This window comes from Leiobunum rupestre, chromosome 8 (assembly GCF_980474605.1).
Source record: "Leiobunum rupestre chromosome 8, qqLeiRupe1.1.hap1, whole genome shotgun sequence".
In the NCBI taxonomy this organism is placed as follows: Eukaryota; Metazoa; Arthropoda; class Arachnida; order Opiliones; family Sclerosomatidae; genus Leiobunum; species Leiobunum rupestre.
Genome location: NC_143391.1, coordinates 28395657 through 28417603, shown reverse-complemented (window position 1 = coordinate 28417603; position 21947 = coordinate 28395657). Strand labels below are relative to the sequence as shown.

The following is a 21947-nucleotide window of genomic DNA, read 5'->3' as shown; positions in this document are numbered from 1 at the left end:
ACATTACAGTGAAGAGGATGGGGCTGATCCAGCTGCCCTGAGGAACGCCTCTCGTGACGAGGTAAGTGGCTGAGAGCGTACCATTGACCTGACCTGATAAGTCCTATCCTTGAGGAAGTCTTCCACCCAACGAAGAAGATTGCCGGTAAGGCCCCGGTGTTGGAGTTTGTAGAGCAGCGCCTGGTGGTGAACACTGCCAAAAGCGTCTTTCAGATCTAAGAAGACCGCAAGGCAGTGATTGTTCGTAGCGAGAGTGCCTTGGGCTGCCATAGCAAGGCGGATCGCATTGTCGGTCGCTCGACGCCCACGTCGAAAACCCGATTGCTCTGCAGGCAGAACAGCGTTCTGGTCTAGGAACCAGACCAGTCTTCCTAAAACCAGCTTCTCGTAAATTTTGCCGAGATTAGGAAGCAGAGAGATAGCGTGGTAGGACGCGGCATCAAGGGAGGGCTTCCCCGGTTTCAGAATGGGGTGCAAGACAGCATGTTTCCAACGAGAAGGCATGATGCCCTCCGCCCAAAGGCTGTTATAGAGCGCTAGGAGTGCCGTTCGAAAAGCCGGAGTCGAGTTCTTTATAATGAGGTTGGAGACGTTGTCCTTCCCAGGGGAGGTGTTGCGAAGGCCGGAGAGGACCTCGTATAACTCCGCTTCCGAGAAAGGGACATTGTATCTCGCCGGTGGCTGCTCCAAAAGTGGTTCAGGCTGGTATTTTTGTTCCGGGCCGAGCGTTGGCTGAGGATGGATATCCGCTCTAACAGACTGCGCGAGGCACTCTGCGACTTGGGCTTGATCCGTTTCCACCTTGTCTCCGGTGTTCAACGTAATAGGCGCTTAAATAAAACATCTTCCCAGAAATTGCCAAGAAGTAATATTTCCGACAGCCAGGACTCATAAGTTACTATTTATATAGTGCTTGTTGAAATATTAGAAAGCTGGAAACTTTTCTCGAACATAACAATGTTCATTCTTGATTAATGCCCGGCTTAATTATAACCATGGGTTTACACATTACGGTATTTGAAATTAAGAGTCATATCATTGTGATTTAAAAACAAATTAATTTATACTAACTTGTCGTTTTTCTTTCAAGAATTTGCATTACAACCATTAAAATAATTAAAACAATATGGGCCATTGTACTGTTTAAGTTAAGATAAAGTTTTTTTTCAGACAGCGAGCGTCAAATTACGCGATCTCCGATACACCGAAATATTAAGAAACGAGCACCGATATCATAAAAAAAAATTATACTCGCGCGACAGTCTTATCGACTAAAAATTAAAATCACCAAGAGTTAGAGTGTAGTTGCTAGTCGTTTTACTACCTTGCATGGACATGGTTACAAGTGTTACACCTGAGATTTATTGCCACCACCCTCCTACGCATTGTAACCCGGCCACCTGAAATAATGGCCTCAAAAGTCGCTTGATGACTTAGGACTAAGGTGGTGCCTTGGGTATTAGCCTAGCTGATTATTATTATTATTGAAGTTTTATATTAAGTGGTTTTTAATGAACACGATTGAGTAAAGCCATAAGTAACATAGTAATAGAATATAAATAGTAAATAATATTACACACAATAATAATAATAATTATAATAATAATCATCATCAACATCACCATCATCATAATAATTTAAAAATAGTAAATAGAATATCAGTATCTGATATCTTTCAGTGTCATATATTATAATATAAAGATAAATATAAATATTCATGTAGTCATACATTTACACTAATATAAATATATTCAGTTGTACCTCAATAATTCATTTCCCGTCGTTGTTTAAAGGCAGAAAAATAAATAAAAATTCGAATTTCGCGCCCATTAAAGATAGAAAAGCTCATTGAAATTCGAATTTCCCGCCATCATAGGCGCGCTGGATTAACAATAAGAGGCAAATGTTGAGAGTTTCGAGAGTGTCCCTCTTTCACGGGAGGGAAGCCGAGAAGAGTTACAAAAGAGGGGGAAAACTCACTCTTCGACTACCGTCCTCAACAGAGAGAGGGAGAGGGTAAAAAAAACCTACTTTTCTTTTTTCTCGCAATTTCCCTCTTGAGGGTGAGTGCAAGATTCGAGAGGGATCGCGATTTCCCCCATCTCTGCATAACATCGGTTTTTTGCTAAGCCTTAACATGCCAAAAAAAGTTACCTGGTTAATAGGAAACTTTTTGCATACCATACTGCAAAAGTAATACGTTTAGATCTAAAGGAATTAGTTTTCATCTTTTTCCGAAAGATAATTTTATACGAAATGAATTAACTCTGCCTCCATGAGAAGCCTTAAAATTGCCCGGTAATATAAAAATATTCCGTATAATTTTAATTATTTATACCATAAGAAGATGATAATAATAATAATATTATCTTCTTATACTTAGTTTCAGTAACATTATATATTTTACCTTAAAATATATTATCGAAAATTAACATTAGTATGTTCCTTATACACGTGAGCCGACGATTTCTTATCTGACGCAAAATTATCATGAGGGCAAAAACGCGTCTCCAATTGGCTTATATAAGACTTTTTGGCTAGCCAGTCTAACCGTTTGACCGACCGACCGTAAATAGTTCCTTCCCAGATGAATTTGGAGAGGGGAGTAAAAACCGAGTATCTTTTATTGAAGCAAAGAGTATAAAAACTACGTAACCTAGAGATATAATGACGGTTGAAAGCAGTAAAGGAAGTTGTAGCAACCGGGGGGAAGGCACTCAGTGAATTTGCACTTCAAATTTCGGTACCGCAGCGCCACTACGGCAGTTTTTAGTACAATAAATAATAATACCGGAGAAAAATGGCAGTTACGGTGTTGCGGAGGTGCTAAATTTGGCATTTTGGATATTTAATTGTCTAATATCTGTCAATTCAAAAAAGTGACAGTAATTGGTTACTGTTTCGTGATTTTTTAGTTAGAATTTGTGGATTCGTTGTTTCGGTGTTTATTTTCAAAAATTGAAGAATAAGGCGTTTGTTTTCTAACCTTGCCAAGTCCTAAAGGTAGCCAAGTCCTTAAGGAATTTTCAAGAATGTTGAACTAAATCAAAATGATTGCCACTTAAAACTGCCGTAGTGGCGCTGCGGTACCGAAATTTGAAGTGAAAATTCACTGAGTGCCTTCCCCCCCGGTTGCTACAACTTCCTTTACTGCTTTCGACCGTCATTATATCTCTAGGTTACGTAGTTTTTATACTCTTTGATTGAAGCGTCCATTAGCTAGCTAAAGAAAATTTGGTGGCAAAATAATTCACCAAATTGACACTAGGGCGGCAGGACTATAAATTCTTACTCGCGATAGGATAACCATTTCTTGTGCTGGCGGACGTGGTTGATCATGGTGCGTATATTTTATACTCGTATTTTAAATCTTATTTCATCCAAATTATTTATCTACCTTTTGTGTTTTATCCGTTATTACATGGAATATTGTTAGTTTTACAGTGTTATTGACGATTTAGTTTCATTAATTTGTTGTAATTTAATTTGTAAATGTATACTTTCACTAGCATCGTTAGCCTTGGTTTTTTTTTGGTTCTGTAACGTGGCAGCTAGGGTGTTGTGTTTGTTTCTCTTAGGTGGCAGGTACGCGTTGTAATTTTTTAATGCTTTTAAAAACAACTGTTTAAATACAAACCGCTAAATAATTATCTATCGTAAATTAAAAGTTTTATTTTCTGGAATTATATAACACACTTGTCCTTAGCAATAGTAAGTACTTTTTTTTCGTTTATTAGTCTCATCGTAAGTTTTCCGCGCCCCGTCATGGGTCCATGGGATTTGTTCCTAAAAAGCGTAGTAAGCGTCACAGGGGAAAAGTTAAGGCCTTTCCAAAAGATGACCCATCAAAACCAGTTCACTTGACTGCTTTTATTAGCTACAAAGCTGGAATGACCCACATTGTCCGTGAAGTTGATAAACCTGGCTCAAGTAAGTGGAATCTTGTGTTATTAAGCCCTCATCACATGTACATCAACACATCCTTTCATTGTAGAGGTCAACAAGAAGGAAGTAGTAGAAGCTGTTACTATTTTGGAAGCCCCTCCTATGAATGTTGTAGGAGTTGTTGGCTATATTGAAACCCCGAAAGGACTCCGCGCTTTCAAAACTGTTTGGGCTGAACATCTAAGTGAAGATTGCAGGCGACGATTTTACAAAAATTGGTAAATTTTTCTCTTGTGTGATTGCTGTTTACCTAATTTGATTTTGAGGGAGTTATTATGTACTATTATATGGATAAGATGGACTTTAAACAGGTGTCATCCTTAACCTCTTCAAAATTACAAATTGCGCTCCTCTCGGTTACAAAACTGATGAGCCTAAGCAGATCTTAGGGTTAAGTCTCCGCCCATGTTATTGTAACGTGGAGAGGCTTTCCCATAATAAAAAATTAATGTCGCCATTCTCCGGATGTAAACAAAAGGTACAAGAGCAAAAAGAAGGCCTTCACTAAGTATGCGAAAAAATGGCAAGATGAATTGGGCCGTAAGGAAATTGAGAGGGACTTGAAGAAGATGGCAAAGTACTGCAAGGTTATTCGTGTCATTGCTCACACTCAAATGAAACTAATGCGGAAGAGGCAAAAGAAGGCTCATATCATGGAAATCCAAGTCAATGGTGGTACCATTGAAGACAAAATCAAATGGGCCAAAGAAATGCTAGAGAAACCGGTCCCTGTTAACTCCATCTTTACCCAAGATGAAATGATCGATGTTATTGGTGTAACTAAGGGGAAGGGATTTAAAGGTATGTGTTGAAATTTTTTTTCCCTTTAAATACAATAACGTTTTTAAAGTGCAATTTTTATTTTAAAATTTTAGGTGTAACCAGCAGATGGCATACCAAGAAATTGCCACGCAAAACACACAAGGGCTTGAGGAAAGTTGCTTGTATTGGTGCTTGGCATCCCAGCAGAGTGCAGTTCACTGTTGCTCGTGCTGGTCAAAAAGGTTACCATCATCGTACCGAGATGAACAAGAAGATATATCGTATTGGTCAAGGAATTCACACCAAGGATGGGAAAGTTATTAAAAACAACGCTTCAACAGAGTATGATGTCACTGAAAAGACCATCACTCCTATGGTAGATATATTTTGGACTAATTTTCTTAACTGTTGAGTTTTAGTGATGAAAAGAATGTTGGAGGTTAGGCTATGGCCGGTGTTACATACCAACTAGGGCGGACTGAAATTTATTACGATTATTTTTGGTATTTTTAGTTTTATTTCTTTAATTTTAACCAAGATGTTTCTAGGGTGGCTTTCCTCATTATGGAGAAGTCAACTCTGATTATGTGATGTTGAAAGGCTGTATCATGGGCCCTAAGAAGAGAGTCATTACCTTGCGAAAAGTAATTTACACTTTTTCTCAATATATTCCTGAAATTTCCTATGATGATTGTCTAACAGAGCTTTTTAACCATGAAACCATGTGATTATTTCAATGATAGGCCTGAGGTTTATTATAGTGTTTTTCATTCTATAGTAATCTGTTTAAGGAACTAATGTTGAATATTTTAATTTCAGTCTCTCTTAACCCATACCAAACGATCTGCTTTGGAGAAAATCAATTTGAAGTTCATTGATACGTCATCCAAATTTGGACACGGAAGATTCCAGACTCCAGCTGAAAAACACGCTTTTATGGTAAATTTATTTGTTATAGTAGGATGTTGTTTTATTTAGTGATGATTGCATTAACGTAAAACTTAATTGACGATTAAAATACTGCAATGCCTTCCTTCTGATTTTACGCTAGTTTATAGAAACATTTCATCCGTTAATGAATGGTACTAATTAAACTACTTGGTATAATTTTAGGGTCCTCTTAAGAAGGAAAAGTTGAAAGAAGAAGCCACTGCATAAATTGTTTTGGTATAAAAATAAAAACTGGAATTATTGAAAAATTTTGTTTGCTGTTTACTCATTGGTATAAGTTACAATTGTCATAAGCATATAATATTTATGGTGTCCTCATTTGTACTAAAATTTAAAAAAAAAGGGAGCTGCTTTTCCTTTAATTTAGTAACTATAGAAGGCGCCAGATTTACTTGAGCACGAATTTCATAGGTTATGATGGTGTTTTAAAAAGCCCAGCTAATTGTATTAAAGTACAAGATTTTTTTCCTATAATGTAAACTAAAGTTCCTTTAAGGGGAAGACTACAGTGGCCATTGTCTACTTTCGTGCTATTTCAAGCTGAACTCTTAATTTTGTATTTTAACTTACAAAATTAATATTTCGGTGTTAAACAGCCTCTGGTTTAGTGACTAAAATAATTTTGACAATTTAAAAGTTATTACGTTTTAATTCGGACCCCCCCCCCCCAGAGGTAAACAAGTTGGGCGAGTGCCTAAACTCCCCTTAAGTTATAACCTTATATCTCCTTAACTATTAATATTAGAACTATAAAAATTATTTTAAGCACTAGAGGAAGGTTCAGCCTAATAAGAAAAATATAATTCAATTATGAAATTGTTAAGACAAACGTTCAGCTTGAACGAAAAAGAGGCTTTTACTGAATTCTTCCCCCTTAAAAGCATTTGCTTAAAATTTTTCCTATTAAAAAAAGGGGAGGGTTTCCTGTGTAGCAACAGTTGAAGTTAAAGGCACTTTATTTAAAAATAAAATAGGTCGCAGTTTCAAAGGAACCAAATGCATTATGCATATAGTATTAATTTACACTAAACCGAAAATACTGGTATAATTCAGAACTTTATTACAAAACAACGTCAAAAATATTATTTTCGCTTGGTTAACTTCAGTTTCACTGGAACTGAACGAAAAATGTGTTTGGAATGTCCACCAAAACCATTATAGCCTTGTCTAATTTTGGAATCGTCATTTAAATCCTCAGCTTCATTCTTGCTTAGGATGTTTTTCCCGAGATGAACTAACATTGCATCTTGATCTTCATCATTCTGCTTCTTGATTTTTGACACTAATGCATTCACCATGTTGATTTTAGGTCTTTTACATGGTGTTGGAGTGTTTTCTTGAATGCTGTCATTCATTGCGCATGCAATTGGAGTACCAAATGAAGCCCTTTTCTTCCTAATTTGACCATCATGATCTTTTTCCAATCTTTCTAAACTTTCAGTCAGTTGCTTCACTTCTGCTGTGAGCCCATCTATTTTCCTGTTCTTTTCATTAAGATCAGCGCTTATCATTCCAATTTTTCTTTGAGACTCTCTGAAATCCTTTTGCAAGGTACTTTTGTCTTCACTGGTTTTCTGAAGCTGTTTTTTCAGCATTGCTATGAAAGTTGCCATATGAGCTCCTGTTTGTTGTCCTTCTCCATAGGTGTACATTATTTCATTGATATCGGACTGACAACCGTTAATTATGGCCTCTACACCTCTAAGCAGATGCACTTGACTTTCTAACTTTTTATTTTCAGCACATATTTTCTTGTAATTCCTGCATTCCTTTATAGTTTCTCGCAACTGCAATTTCATGGAATTAACTTCTCCGAAGCAGTCCAAATATTGCCTTTTCCAATCTTCCCTTTCATCTTCCGCTTTAACAACAAAACATTTAAGCTCGCTAGCCTTTTCATTCATTTTTCTTATTTGCATGTCTTTTTCTCTAATTAAAGATTTTAGTTGCGACACTTCATTTTCCATACGGTCTGAGGATTTTTCAGGTTCTTCGGACAAGGTAAAATATAATTTTATAAGCTTATGCTTCATCATATTTTGTCTGCAGGCTGGACAAGAATTTTTGTATTCAAACCACTGAAGAACACACACTTCATGAAACACATGACCACATGGTGTTGTGACGGTGAAATTTTCTCCATCAAGTAGATCGGAACAAATAACACAGGTGGCCTTCATTGTGATTATCGGACAAGTTTAAATTAGATATCCATAAAAATATACTAATAAAAACTTAAGATATTTAAATAACGCCCAAATGAGCGGCAACAACTGAATAACAGAAGTAGCCAATCACATATACAAAAGTTACCGCCCACCGCCTACTGAGTTGGACGTCATCGTCAACGAAGTCAAAGGTCAGTATCATTTCGTAATGTGAATAGAAAAAGCCCCAATTTAAGAAGATGGTCATGCTTTTACTATAGGAAAGACAGTGAATATTGAAAACGGTAGGTTAATGCTATATAATAAATAAAATGATGTTATCCTTTAATGTTTTAATATTTTATTACTTTAGTATGACCAATTAGTTGTAAAGAAACGTTTTTTTTAGTTGTTTCTTTTGTTAAAGTTAGCGTATTAAGCCTTTGCCACATAACCAAAGATCGGCGAAAAATGAGGTACAAAGAACATATTAATCCAAGAAAGAACCAAAAGAATTGACCTAATCTAATATTGGGGCTAGCATTTTATACCATAAAATGTAGTAATATTTAGAAATTGTTTTAAAAAATGTTGGTATAGGTGTATTATCACTTAAGAATAATAACTGGTTTTTGACAGAATTTTGCCATCGAAATTTCTCAAAGACTGAAAAGAATCTGGGAAGTTTGGTATTCTTGTTGCAGTAAATTATATATATTCTTGGAATGTCTATGGTGCTATTGCCACCAATGCACCATAGAGCAATGAATGGGGCTTAAACTTAATGTGATTCATTGGCTGGTCTCTGTCATTAAGTTCTGTGAAAATTTATAATAATGCCAAGATCTAATATGCAATATTAGCCAAGTTTAGCGTACTACATAACGATAAGATAAACTCAAATTGTTTCTGTGTGAATCATCGCTGCTACCCAAATCCTCCTTAGATCTTGGTATTACTAATATGACACTAGAAGAGTTTTATGATTAGTTAAATAAGGTCTTTAGATGGAAATTTTATAAGTCAATTACTTTCTTAGATATGGCACGCCGAAATATTAGTGATGCAAGGCAGATTTTGCTAGAGAAAAAGTTGAAAAGGTTGCAAGGATTGAGAAGAAATAATGTAAATCAATCTCGGGCAATTGGATTCCGTACGAGCAACAACTTCAAAGTTAACCAGAAATTCAACAATAGATTTTTGCCCAAAATGAATGGCTTTCAAAAACAAAAAAATGGAAGATTTAATGCTAATATTAATCGTGCTAATCTAACTCAAAGAGTTACTTTTCAAAAGCAAAACTCAAGGACCCAACAAAAGGTGAGTTCAGTATCCCTTAATAAATAATTTCTGCATATTTATATTGATTCTATGAAAATATTTGTGATAGACTCCTGAGAAGAGAGTTCAGTTCATGGGTACCAAGCTTATAGTCACTAAAAAACAATCTGCAAATGTGGTAATATTCTTATACAACAATTGTCGGCAAATATTTTAACTTTAAATAGGCCATATTAATTTCATTGATAGAAAATGGGTAGGGATGGTACTCCTCAGCGAATGGTCAGTAATTCTGAAAGTATGGAATTAGAAGAAAATGACGCAGAGGCGTTGGAAAATATTCGCAAAGCTCAAATATTGAAAAACCATCTTATTCAGTCTTTTCAAGAAAGACTGCAAGTGCCAACATTAGTAGCTCAGCCACCACCAGTACCCAAAGCAGTCCTTTCTTGCGCTTTACTTGTCACGAACTTACACCCATCTGTTACTCAAGACGATGTTATTGTAAGTTCAAATCATTAGCAGCTTTGTTCGTTTAAACTTAAGGTTCAAATTACCAAATTAATTCTTTCAGGAACTCTTTAGTGATATTGCAGCAGTTTCCAGCGCCAAATTAGGCCAACCTGGTACAGCTATTGTGGTTTACCATAGAGCTGAAGATGCGGAAAAGGCCAAAGAAATTTATCATAATCGTCAACTAGATGGAATTCCAATGAACTGCGAACTAATACCAATAAATCATACCCCTCAAAGTACAAAGAAAAATATAACATCAAGGTGATTAATTTTAAATATATGTAATGCTTTGGATGGTTTTTGTAAGATGTTTTTCTTTAGGTTGGGGAGTAAGCTCGTACCGTTAGGCTCCGCAGGACTTACGAGGTATAACCCAAATAACTCATTGTTTTCTAATAACCCAATTTTTAACAAGACTGGAAAGCAGGATGTGGTTTTTACAGTTAAACTACAATAACTTTTTTGTTTCTCTTAACTTCATATTTTAGTGTATTTCTCTTTTTGTACAAAAATGCTTTGTTTAACCCTTTAATTGGAATGAAAGTAAAATAATGTTGCATTTAGATATTTTATTATCATATTTTTATGTTACATCCATTGTAATTCAATATAAATATACATTAAAATATTAAGCCATGGCAGAATTTACGTTGATATCGACACCTTCTCCAGTCCCCGCTAGGTGGCGACACCACATCGGTAACGAATCCTTTCTTAAAAAGAATGAGACACATTGCTCCGTTGGCCAGTATTGTTTCAAATCTTCGCGCAGGCAGTTTTCTATAAACCGTCTCAATGGTAAAATATGAGTGTGCTCGGATGTCCAAGAGGTCAAAAAGTCTTCCAGAACGTGATGGATCCTGTGGGGCTTGGGCAGGTGCCATTTGGTTCCTTTCGTAAGGAAATCAATCTCGTTGGGGAGTGTACGGTAGAAATAGAGAACGGGGTGTAAAAAATTTGATCTGTGGGCCGCTGTTACATCACCCGTCGCGCGGCCTTCACGAAACGTATCTTCTGTCGGTCCCGAAAATGTCTTGCCGTATTCCATGTCGATTACCAAAAATCCTACAATCTTTCCGCCACTTTCGGTTTCGTTTAGGGAGAGCCCAGTCGCTGACTCTAATTGGGGTAAAAGTCGACAAGGGAATTCCTCCAAATAAGAGCACTGATCGTTTTCCCTACACGCAAATAAAAATTTTTGATAATGCGTATTTTTAAGCCTAGGTTCAGCGACCAATATGTTTAGAGGGAGGTTCGATTTTATTGATTTGTTAAATGGCACCAATCTAAAGGAAGTAGGCGCGAATTTGGGACATCATCTGTTCACTCACGATATGGTAACTATGGCCATTTTCTTGTAGCTTCTGTAAAACCTGGTGCCAGAAATGTGAAATTGGTGGATCCGTTTTAAATATGCAAGTGTATATTCCCTTTAAGTGATGTTTTATGTGAAAACTATTCGCGAACGAAACGAATCTAGAGGTACGGCCAACTTTGATCTCTCGCGCGAACAGCGCGTGATCAAAGTTGGCCGTGCTAGAGGTGTAAACAATTCGTAAGTCCGGAAGCGTTCGAAGAACTTATTTAGACCAAGCTATGACGTCACCAAATAGTCCCGGGACAGTTCAGAACTTGTTTTACGAATAGTCTGAAATTCCATCCTAAAAGCACGTATTAACTAGTAAAAAAAAACTATTGCAGACGAATTCAAGAGAGTTCAGCCTTGGGCTCTCGATGGTACCTGCTTTTGAGTAAGTACTGCTCGGATAGTCCCGAACGATCCGAGAAACGGTTCTTAGTAGCCAATAGTCTGCGCCCGATCAGTTCCACAATACTGTTCCTGGCGAATAGACTGCACAAGGACAGTTCGAGGCGAGCGGTTCGGGACTGGCGAATAGTTTTCACCATAGGTGGCGTAACGGCGCTAGCTTTTCCGAGGTAGCGCCTATCATAAATAAAAAGTAATGAGAACGTTTTATCTTAAATAACCTTATCAATATATCAGCAAACGATGTAAAAACAAGCTGGCAAGCTTTCCAAAATATACCTCTCCTCGGAAGAGTTTTTAATTTTCAGTTAAGCGTAACTGTATCCGTGGTTCTGCGGTAGAACGCTCACCTGTCGTTCACGAGGGCTCGGGTTCGGGTTCGAATCCCGGCTGATTAAAAAATTATACCACACCCAATCAATGACAAAAAGAGGGCGCTTTTAGAAAAACCTTTTCCCTGATTCTAAGAAACTGCGTACGCAGTGATTACCCTTTGCCTCGAAAATGCGTTCGCAGGCCTGACAGACAGACCCACCCACAGACAGACAGGGTGGTTGTATAACCCCTTCTAGGGTTCAAAGTCCCCTCGGAGAGGTAATTATATTAAAATGAATATATCATTATTAATAAGTCAAATTTACGAATAACGATGAGGAAAAACTGATAGCGTCTGCTTTAGCCGCTATCTATCTAGGTTTCAACCAATGGGGGCGTACTGATAGTTTTCAGTCGCGAATAAAAACAAAAGCACAACTCAGGAAAAAATTATGTTTTTTTGTTTATTTACCTGCTTTTATATCCTATTTGGCGTATTTTCACGCGCAAAATAAATTTCAAGATGCACCAATAGGCCTTTCCATAAATTCCAGCTTGTTCTGGAAATTATGCAGTCAAACCTATGGACGAATTCAGTAGCTCTCTTTAGTGTTAGAGCTGGGGAAGCAAGTGACAAAAAAACAGTAAACAAGAGAGCAACGTTAATTTATAGAAAGGCCTAGTGGAATAAATATAAAAGCGGTTTTCTATGCTTCGGACTGCTGGCGCCATCGGTTTAGAATTTGGGTATTTAAAAATTTAAGTCTGTTCTATTCTCAATGTACGTTGGAGTGCACGGAGTCAAGAACTTTTGGTCATAGGCACCAATATTAAAATATACTTTCTTTGAATTAAAAAAAATCATCCTCTAATGACGTTACTTCCGGGAAAGGATCTTCTCATTAGATAAATGTGTATGGGCATATGTAACATTATAATTATAAGTATGTCAATTAGGAAACCGAACTTATTTTCAAAGCTGTTGCGCAATCTAGTTGTAGTTATCAGCACAGAGCCCCCTAGTGTCTAAATATGTCTAAGACGAAATAAACTACTGGATGATAAAATTAGCGAATTAGAAGATTAGTCCATTATAAAAAGGGATAAAAAAGCTAAACCCTAAACAAATTTTCTGCACAAATTTGCTTTACAGTCCATAGGTGGTTCCTTTTAACGAAATAAACTACTACCAAGGACGATAACACGCTACTCAGTTAAAGTACGAGTCCAAATCGGACCTGGACGAGGATGTCAGTGTCGAAAATTGGTACGGTCAGGAAATTAGCATTAAAACAATAGGAAGGGTCATACTTAATGTTATCATAAGTAACATAATAACAATAAGTATGACACTTCCTATTGCTTTAATGCTAATTTTCTAACCGAACCTTTTTACGGCACAGATACTCTCTTCAAGCTGTGACTTGGACTCGCGACTTACCGTTTTGGATGACTACTTTTTGATAAAACTTTAAGCCTAATATTGGGGAGCACGTTCTGGAGTCGCGAGGAGCTTTGGATTTGTTTAGAAGCCCGCATGCGAATCACGCGTGATAAAAAAACATGAGCTTGTTGCGCCGAGAAAAACTTTTTTAATTTTTATCATTTTAGCCTAATATTTCGCCTATCTATCGGAAACCGGATATTTCGGCTTAGCGGAAGTCTCGCATATTTTAGACACTAGAGGGTTCTGTGCTGAGAAAACATCTTGATTACGCAATAACTATGAAAATCAGTTTGGTGGTAAATCTCGTTAATTGTCCTACTTATTGTTATTATGTTACTTATGATGTCATTATGTTACTTATGATGTTATTATGTTACTTATAGTATGGATCTTTTAATAAATGGAAGACCGGACATATTGTTGGTCAGAAAGGTAGCGAAACTTTAACGGAAAAAGCATTCTATATTAATAGTTATAGTATTGACAAAATTAGCTTACCTAATAACTACAATATCGGCTAGAATGCCAAACATTTGGTAGAGTCCCGAAACTTCGTTGATACGTTTGACGATGGTCTGTACCAAATACACAGTTGGGAATGTCCTGATTGGCCAAGGAATGCCATGATACTCTCGCTCCAGCAAACGGTGGGTCGCTCGAATGGTATAGCGGAAACCGTGTATGAATCCACCGGCTGACTTTCGGAAGTCCAGAAAATGACTGGCGGTTCCGACGAAGTACATATCCTCTTGATTCAAAGATTCGTAATTACTTTTAATGGCCGGATACTTCTTCTTACGACCACTGCCTCGTATCGGTGCCACTGAACTGTTACGCGTATTGTTTTTTAGTCAAGAAATCATTCCGAAAGTGGTTGGGTTTATTAATAATACCATAAGTCTATAATATTATAATATAATATTTTACTGAGAGCTAGTAACCGAGTGACGTCATCACAAGAAGAAAATCTCCCCCGAGCGAGGCTACGTGTGAAGCGTCAGCAAGCGGACGCAAAACGGCGGTGAAGCCCGTAATGCAGTCGGTTTTGTGAATAGCTCTCAATAAAATGTTTGCATGTGAAGAATAGGAAGTGTCACACTTATGTAACAATATTATATGATAATACCTTGCAAAAATGGCGCTGTCGAAGGCGAAACCTAGACAGCGAACCACTAAATCGTAACCTTCTCGGAGGGAAAAATTATCCCAGACAGAGTTGCCCGTGATGGTGGATTTGGGAGTGTCGCATTCATTTGGGCGGGTGACGTAAATTTTACCATTCCTCTTTGTCATTTTCAGCTGTTGTACCGGTACTTCGAACAAACCGTCCAAAGATTTTAACTGGTAATTATCGAGGAAGGCGTTGTTTATTCCTCTGCGTAAAACGAATGTACTTATATAATTATCAATCTACTCGAGTCGCCGATTAAATGAACTGTACCTGAGATCACCGACGTAATGCGTGTTCCACGATAACCTAGCTCTTGACCTACTAACCATATGGATGTAACTCGTGTAAGGGTAAGCAGCATCCGCCGTTTCGAAAGCCGCGTTTCCTCTGCCCAAAATCAACATTGATTTTCCCTTGTAATAACTCGAATCCTTACCAGTTTTATTCAAAGCGTCTTCGACGACCATATCCTCGTAGCTGACGGTCAAATTGCGTCCTTCGAAGTCGGGGCTGCTCGATGCGCTCAACCCTGACGCTACTATCAGTACTCTACCAAAATAACGCGCATTTGACCTAATTAAGTAATGTAATAGTAACGAGTATGACACTGAATAGTTTTCTGTTAATAATAGTCTGTCACAGAGCAATGGCTTATTCGGGAGTTCCAAGTTTTTGAACAGGAAATTCGTCACTTTCTACTCTCCCTTCATTGGTAAAATTACTGTCAGGTTAGTATCATGGCGTAAATATGAGCAAATGTTAAGTCTTAAATTCTAAAATAACTAACTACACAAAAGAAGAGAGTGTTTGCGTGTGAATAGTCGATTTTATGTCCTGATAACAGTTTAATCATCTTTCCAAGCGTTTCAATTTTCGGTAAGCCTTCGCTGTTCTGTAAGAAACCGGCAGCGGCGATTTCTCGAGCAATGTTACTTTGCAGTACCAAAGACTAGTAAGAAATCACGGAGAGTAATGAGTCGTTACTCGTTAGCGACGTGATGATAATAGAGAGTGTAGGGAGCTCGGGCTTTCGTGGCGTGAAGGGCTTGCAATTTAATCCGTACCAGCTAAATTTAGGGCATTAAAAGTCGCTAGACGACTTGGGACTAGCTAATTATTATTATTATTATCAGGGCCGGCGTTAGGGCAAAGCGAGTGAGGCGACCGCCTAAGGCCCCGCGTATCACAGTGCTTACCGGGGCCCCGCTTTCAGTGTCAAACTTTTTAGGGTTCCTACCTCATATATTGCTGCCTAGGGCCCCGCACACGGTAACACCGAGCCTGATTATTATAGATTTATGTGGACATTTGCGAAACATAATATCATAAAAAATAGCGTTGGGAGAATATGAAGTGTCATACTTAGCGCTATTATGTTACTTATTGATTAAACAGTGGAAGCCTACTTGCAAAATCGCCGTTTTTCGCTTTCCAGTATGAAACGTCCCGATTGCTCCCCTTCCCCCGGATTCTCGCGGTCCACTCTGGTGATGTTGGTGTTGAACTGAACTTTCAGTCTCAGTTTGGTTCGATAATCGTCCAAATACCGCAATAAATCATCAGCCTACGTAAGCGCAATCCATACATCTTTTGCCAAAAATTCCCATTCAATGATATGATATATACCCTTGGATAATATTCGTCGGAGTAACGGCGGAAGAGTAACTTCGGATCGTGGCTCAGAAGCGAATTCCAATCGTGTCTCAGATTAAACTCCTCGTTGGTTTTTCCCGTGTCTCTCTTGTTGATGCTAATGAGTTTGCGATGACGCGGGTAAACTTGGAAAAAGTTACCTATCGATATTAAAATAATAATCTGAATTGAAGAAACCACTATTGTACAGTTAAAAATGTGTTTTTATTTTAAAACGCCACTACAGCCGTTTCGACGCTCCAACCAGCGTCATCGTCAGGTGAGTAAATAATTAATAAAAAACGAAAACAACCCCATCAATTTAAATATTCGTGAATCAATAGAAATCATTAAATTAAAAAACTCCAACCTCCTAATCAACAATATCGATGGCCCCGCCCACGACAACATCACCCCATATACTAACTTATTAAAATCAATTAAATAATAAAAAATAAAATTAAAATTAAAATTGTTACTCGCGCAAATAATTATCCTATTTTGTTCATCCTCGTACCCACCTGACGATGACGCTGGTTATTGCGTCGAAACGGCTGTAGTGGCTTTTTAAAATTAAAACACCTTTTTAACTGTACAATAGTGATTTCTTCAATTCAGATTATTTCGTTTACGTACAGGTCGGTCTGTCGACAATTAGATATTAAAATATATTATTTTACCCAGAAATAGCTAATTTAATTAAAATTATTTATTAATTTGCTAAGAATAAGATACGTAAAATATTTAACAAACATATAAACTGAAAAACAATAATTCAACTTAATCAAATTAATCACTTTTATAAAAAAAAATCCACAAGTCTGATTTTACCTACACGATGTCGTGGTTTTAAAACGCGTCTGTAAAAACCCACCTGTTGTGTTGGATTTTTCGTAGACCATGTAGTCGCGGCCGGCTTGTTCCAAGAAATAGGCCATTTGTAGGCCGCCTGGCCCGGCTCCTATGACGCAATATTCGTGATACTCTTTCTCCTCAACCGACGGTTTAGGATCCAACTTTTCGCAACTAAACGCTCCCAAACTAGCCAAATATAACATACCTAAACAAATTCCTCGCATCTTTACGCGATGGTCGAAACAGTTTGAATTAAATTTTTTTTATTTATATCCTGGTAATTGAAGAGCTAAATTAAAATAACATTACTTTTAAAATTTAAATACGAATCTTTCGACGGAATTCGAATGTAATGAAATACAACTCTGTTCTCCTGGTAGCTCTCTCTTACGTATTTCGTAGGGGCATTGACGTTGCGACACTTCTACAGGCGTAAATAGGCCAAATTGGCCTACTAATCGTATAATATATTTTTAATTTATATATTTTTTAATGAGATAAATAATTATATAACTGGCACTTTAGTGTTCGATTGTAAAGGTTTACATAGGCTCGATATGGCTCGTATTCTTAGCGCGTTTTGACTTTCTGGAAAACATTTTCAGAGGATGGCGGGCCTCTGCATCCTCTCCATTCTTTATATTTACCAAAAGATACTCGATTTTCATTGGATAAATTTAGTCACGTGTCTCTTTGAACCCGAGGGACTTCGCGGCTCTGTCTGGGCGAGGGAGAAGGAGGATGCTATCTCGTGAAATATGCAATGTTCCATTCCGTCGGATTATCCGATAAGCCATTTGTACCCACAATCCACAGAGATTTGTGCGCGCTATTTTCGCCATAAGTAATGTATAAACATAAGTACGGCACTGAATAATTTCGGTTTATGATAGTCTGTCGCGGAGTGGTGGAGTAAGCGGAATTATCGGAAGAGGGAACTTATCAAATCCCACTTTCTTCGTAGGCAAAAATGTTGCCATCATATGTAACATAATTACTCATAAGTATGCCACTGTACCTTTATTCCATTCAAAAATCTTCACTAACGGTTTGTTTCACTACGAACCAGTAAAAAGGTGGACTACGTTAGATTTTAACCTTTTTAATCATCCTAGTAGTTTTGGGAGTCACACTATTGGCTACTAACATATGTATTTAAGCCAATGGAAAACCTCTAAATTGATATGGAATTTTTTGTGTCGGAATTTTAGTCAGCGTTATTAAAACCTATACCATAGAAGAGTTAGGCTGAGACTCAAAAGAATTATCTGCAAAGACTCCAACCATGGATATATATAATTAATTATATATACCCATGCTCATGTCGCTTAAAGGGAATATAACCTCTGGTATTTCCAATATTGTCCGCTGCCTCCCATGGCTTTTCACACCTGCGGCGCTGATAATCGCTGATTGTGAAGGGGATAAAGGAAATTGATGGGGTCTTCCATAAAGGCTCTATTCCGTTTAATGCGTTTACGTTTTTTTAGGTTGTATTACAAATGTTTTTTTAAATATTTGGAATTAGATAATTTGCAACTATTTTTTCCAATAAACCTGCTTCTTTTATTTGACAATGCAATTTTATTTTGGAACCTGAGTCTCCGAAAACTTCATTAATTTGCAAATTAATTGCATTAACAGCTGCACTTGACACTATATTGTAGTTCATTTTATCTACTAAGCCTTGGTTGTTCAAACTGGTTTGTTTACTAAAATAATGGCCGTCGATTTATCAGACGTAGAGCTAATTGTGCGACGGCATAATCAGCATTGGAGATTCGATGACGTCAAATATTACGTAGGGTACGGATGACGCAATATCTGTGAAACAAACCGTTAGTGAAGAAATAGAGCTAGTGGCAATTATGTTACATATGTTACCATGTTAGTGTGATGGGAATAAATACTAGAAAAAACGCGCATAAAATTTTAAAATAACTACACTCAGGAACAAATCGGATGTTTATTATAGTTATTTTATGTTATAAATTTGGCCGAAATAAACGTTATATTTACTGTTCAAAGCCTTTCAATTTTCAATTAGCCTTGGCTGATTCTTCCAAAGACTACTAACAGCTCGCGGAGAGTTATTGGTACTTAGGCACTTAATAATTTATACAGTCATTACCGAAATAAACTATCATTATAAAATAGCGTCGAAATAATGAGAAGTACGATACTGAACATATTATGTTACTAATGTAGCCAATGTTGTCCGCTGCCTCCTTATTGAACATAACTCTTTAACCTTTAGCGTTAAAAGAGAAAACGATACATCAATCGATAAGAAATATTATACCCTTTCAATCCCAATCTTCATTTGGTCTTATTTAAGTAATTTTCTTTCGATTTTGGCCTAGAAATTTACATATAGTGATTTTGGAGATTTTCGCCTTGAACTCTACATACATTTCTGAAATTATATTTCTCTTACAACTTGTTAGTAATCGTTTTCACCAATTTTTATAGTTTGCAATTTTTGGTGTCCCAGAAGCCATGTACACATGATATTTGAATACAATTAGTACACACGCGTCATCTGTCACCAAATATTTGAGCTTCCACCTTGAAAGGCTCTAGAATCAATTCCGCTAGCCTCGCAGCATAAAATTAAACATACAATGTAAATGGTATAAGAAATATTCAGACTTCACCAACACTAATACAATTTTAACGTTTTTGGGCCGAGAAATTGGGCATTGGCTGTCCCTCCACCGTTATGGATAAGAAGGAAAATGATACACCAATCGATCGTAATTGAAGCACCTTGAATTTGAAACTATTGACGAAACTATGGCGAAAAGCGCATTTATTCGGGATTGTAACGGGTGGGACAAATTCAGTCCGCTCGTCAGGGCGAGATATGTGTATCGGCCACGCCAACGGGGAGATACGTGGGGACATCAGACTATTGTATTTATATACCCCGTACACCACCTAAGTATTACAGGGGTTTTTCATCATTTGTCCCGGCCGAGTCGTCGACCTGTATACAAATTTAGGAATCGCTTCCTAAAAGACGTAGACAAACAAGTATACACCCGTATACTAGTACCACCTACTCACGACTCACTCGTGAGTTCGTCAAAGTTAACAACGATATAACGCATTACGCGTTGAAGATCGTTGATCGTTTCATTATCCAGATTCCGAAGCCCATCCATTTGGAGTGGTCTTCTTATCAAATGGTTCGTTTTGGGACAATTACGAACATAGTGCTCTGAGTCTGCTTCCAAAGCACCGCATATGCATTTGGGCGATGCAATATGCCTCAAGTTGAACAGGTAAAGTGGGAACTTACCGTGTCCACTTAGGATTTGTGTCAAATAGTAGTTCGTGTTGAAACTACTTTGGACCTTAGGAAGGTACTTCTTAGTTACTTTACCTTTCTCACTTACATCCCACGACTCGTGCCACCTTTGAGTCGTCACCTCGTTGAGCCACCTTTTAATCACCAACTTAGTTGGCTTCATTTCCTTCTCCTCTGGAATATCGGTTGCTGACTTTCAGCCCTTTCATTCCCTGCACACCCAGTGTGTGACTTTATCCAAGTAAAAGTGACCTGCGTCACCATCCGTTTCAGCACCTTACGGATTTTATGGCATAGGCCATGACTGTTTTTATGATTGCTTATTGCGTTAATAGCAAAAAGACAATGCGTAAAAATCGTTGCACCATTGACCTTGCGTCCTTAACCAGCAAATACTCTCATGTATGACGTATTTTAAATGGACTTCAACCCCCCCACAGCTCTCCCTTGAAAGTATCTTTAAATAAGAGTCAAAGAGTTGCGGTCGAACTATTAATCGGGCTCCGTAATTGCGCATTTGGTATCAGCAGGATCGTAAATGTTACATCAATCGATAGGAAATATCAAACCTTCGCGGTAACGATATCAATTTGGGAAATTGGTGCCGCAAAAATTGTGCATTTTATATAATTGAGAACTGATATTACGTCTACACTGATTGGTTATTTACGTTCTCCTGTTTAAATAAATAAATAATAATCAGCTAGGCTAATACCCTTGTAGAGTCCAGCCCCCAAATCGGTTAAATTTGTGAGCCAATGATGTTAATGAGGCTCATTAACATAGGGAAAAGATGTGTTATCACCGCAGTGATAAGATAGAAACAAGTGGGTCACGTGACCCAAATAATAGTCTTACACGAGCCCCGCGTCCTCTCCCCAGCCATTTCGCGGTACAGCTCTACCCCAGCGCCAGTCTAGACGTAGTGACGATTCCCGCGTCCTCTCTTTCTCTCTACCGTGCCGTGTCATGACCATTGAGTTGGGAATATTAATCTAGAGGTCCAATCAAAACGTCGGATTTCAGTATTTCGCGAAACAAGTTTTTAAAAATAAGAATACTGTCGTCTGCTCCCATCGGCGTCCCAAATAACGAGAAAACGTTATCATTCTACCCGTGGCACCGTCTATCTCTCAATGGTTCCTTCAAATAAGACGCGTTTTCAAGCAAAAATATTTTTTTTCTTCAAAATAATGGATGGCGCCACGGGTCATATGATAACGTTTGATAGTCATTTTAGAGCAGACGGCACATTCGTATTTTTCAAAAACTTGTTTGGCGGGGAGCAGATTTGATTGGATCTCTAGATTAATATTCCCAACTCAATGGTCATGTCGGACGCCGGACAACGGAGCGAGACCAGGAGTCTTACTAAGAGCCTATACGGCTCGTGTAAGACTAAAAAGAACAATATGTTTTTTAGTCACTAGCCTCGCGGTATATAAAAAGCTGGGCTTTCCATTGTAAAGGCAGTTCTACAATAAACAATAGGCTACTTTCGACTATGCTTCCATTAGCCCTACAACCAAAGAGCTTTAACTTAATTATTTCGTCGACCGATTTCATCAAGCCAACTTTATGCTTTTGCCTATTCATTTATTAGTTCTATTTCGTTATAAAAAAGCAGTTATTGACTCTCTTAACAGAACAGCTCAGAGTTTTTTCTCTTTATCTTTTAGTTCGGCCTTGTTACTTCAAGACATGAGGCACTGAACTTTTTGTAAAAACCAACAAAAATTTCTACCAGTGACGTTCTTAAATTCTTAAGAATGATTGACTAGGTTTCCTTTTAAATCAATTTTCGGGGTGTTGAAGAAACATTTTACAAGGCTAGTTAAGATACC

The 21947-nt window shown here is 37.6% G+C and overlaps 4 protein-coding genes across 4 annotated transcripts; 2 read left to right on the top strand and 2 right to left on the bottom strand.

The window, feature by feature from the left end:
- The first annotated feature begins 3224 nt into the window (after positions 1-3224).
- Positions 3225-5906, top strand: RpL3 (ribosomal protein L3). Its single transcript, XM_090155814.1, has 8 exons — positions 3225-3340; positions 3738-3930; positions 3995-4163; positions 4424-4746; positions 4821-5083; positions 5256-5351; positions 5527-5646; positions 5821-5906. Exons 1-8 carry the CDS (start codon positions 3338-3340, stop codon positions 5863-5865), a joined length of 1212 nt encoding a protein of 403 aa, XP_090011940.1. The 5' UTR covers positions 3225-3337; the 3' UTR covers positions 5866-5906.
- A 737-nt stretch (positions 5907-6643) lies between these two features.
- nopo (TRAF interacting protein no poles) lies at positions 6644-7953 on the bottom strand. The gene has a single exon (XM_090155402.1). The coding sequence runs from the start codon at positions 7836-7838 to the stop codon at positions 6741-6743; it is 1098 nt and encodes a 365-aa protein (XP_090011528.1). The 5' UTR covers positions 7839-7953; the 3' UTR covers positions 6644-6740.
- A 42-nt stretch (positions 7954-7995) lies between these two features.
- Positions 7996-10240, top strand: LOC149933017 (uncharacterized). The gene is made up of 6 exons (XM_090155403.1): positions 7996-8017; positions 8845-9125; positions 9196-9264; positions 9336-9590; positions 9661-9863; positions 9924-10240. The coding sequence occupies exons 2-6, from the start codon at positions 8847-8849 to the stop codon at positions 10057-10059; spliced, it is 942 nt and encodes a 313-aa protein (XP_090011529.1). The 5' UTR covers positions 7996-8017; positions 8845-8846; the 3' UTR covers positions 10060-10240.
- LOC149933016 (FAD-dependent oxidoreductase domain-containing protein 2-like) lies at positions 10135-17421 on the bottom strand. The gene is made up of 8 exons (XM_090155401.1): positions 17100-17421; positions 16810-17014; positions 15930-16096; positions 15710-15867; positions 14574-14852; positions 14259-14507; positions 13631-13960; positions 10135-10780 (listed from the first exon to the last, which is right to left on the bottom strand). The coding sequence occupies exons 2-8, from the start codon at positions 17012-17014 to the stop codon at positions 10231-10233; spliced, it is 1938 nt and encodes a 645-aa protein (XP_090011527.1). The 5' UTR covers positions 17100-17421; the 3' UTR covers positions 10135-10230.
- Between the last annotated feature and the right edge of the window lie 4526 nt (positions 17422-21947).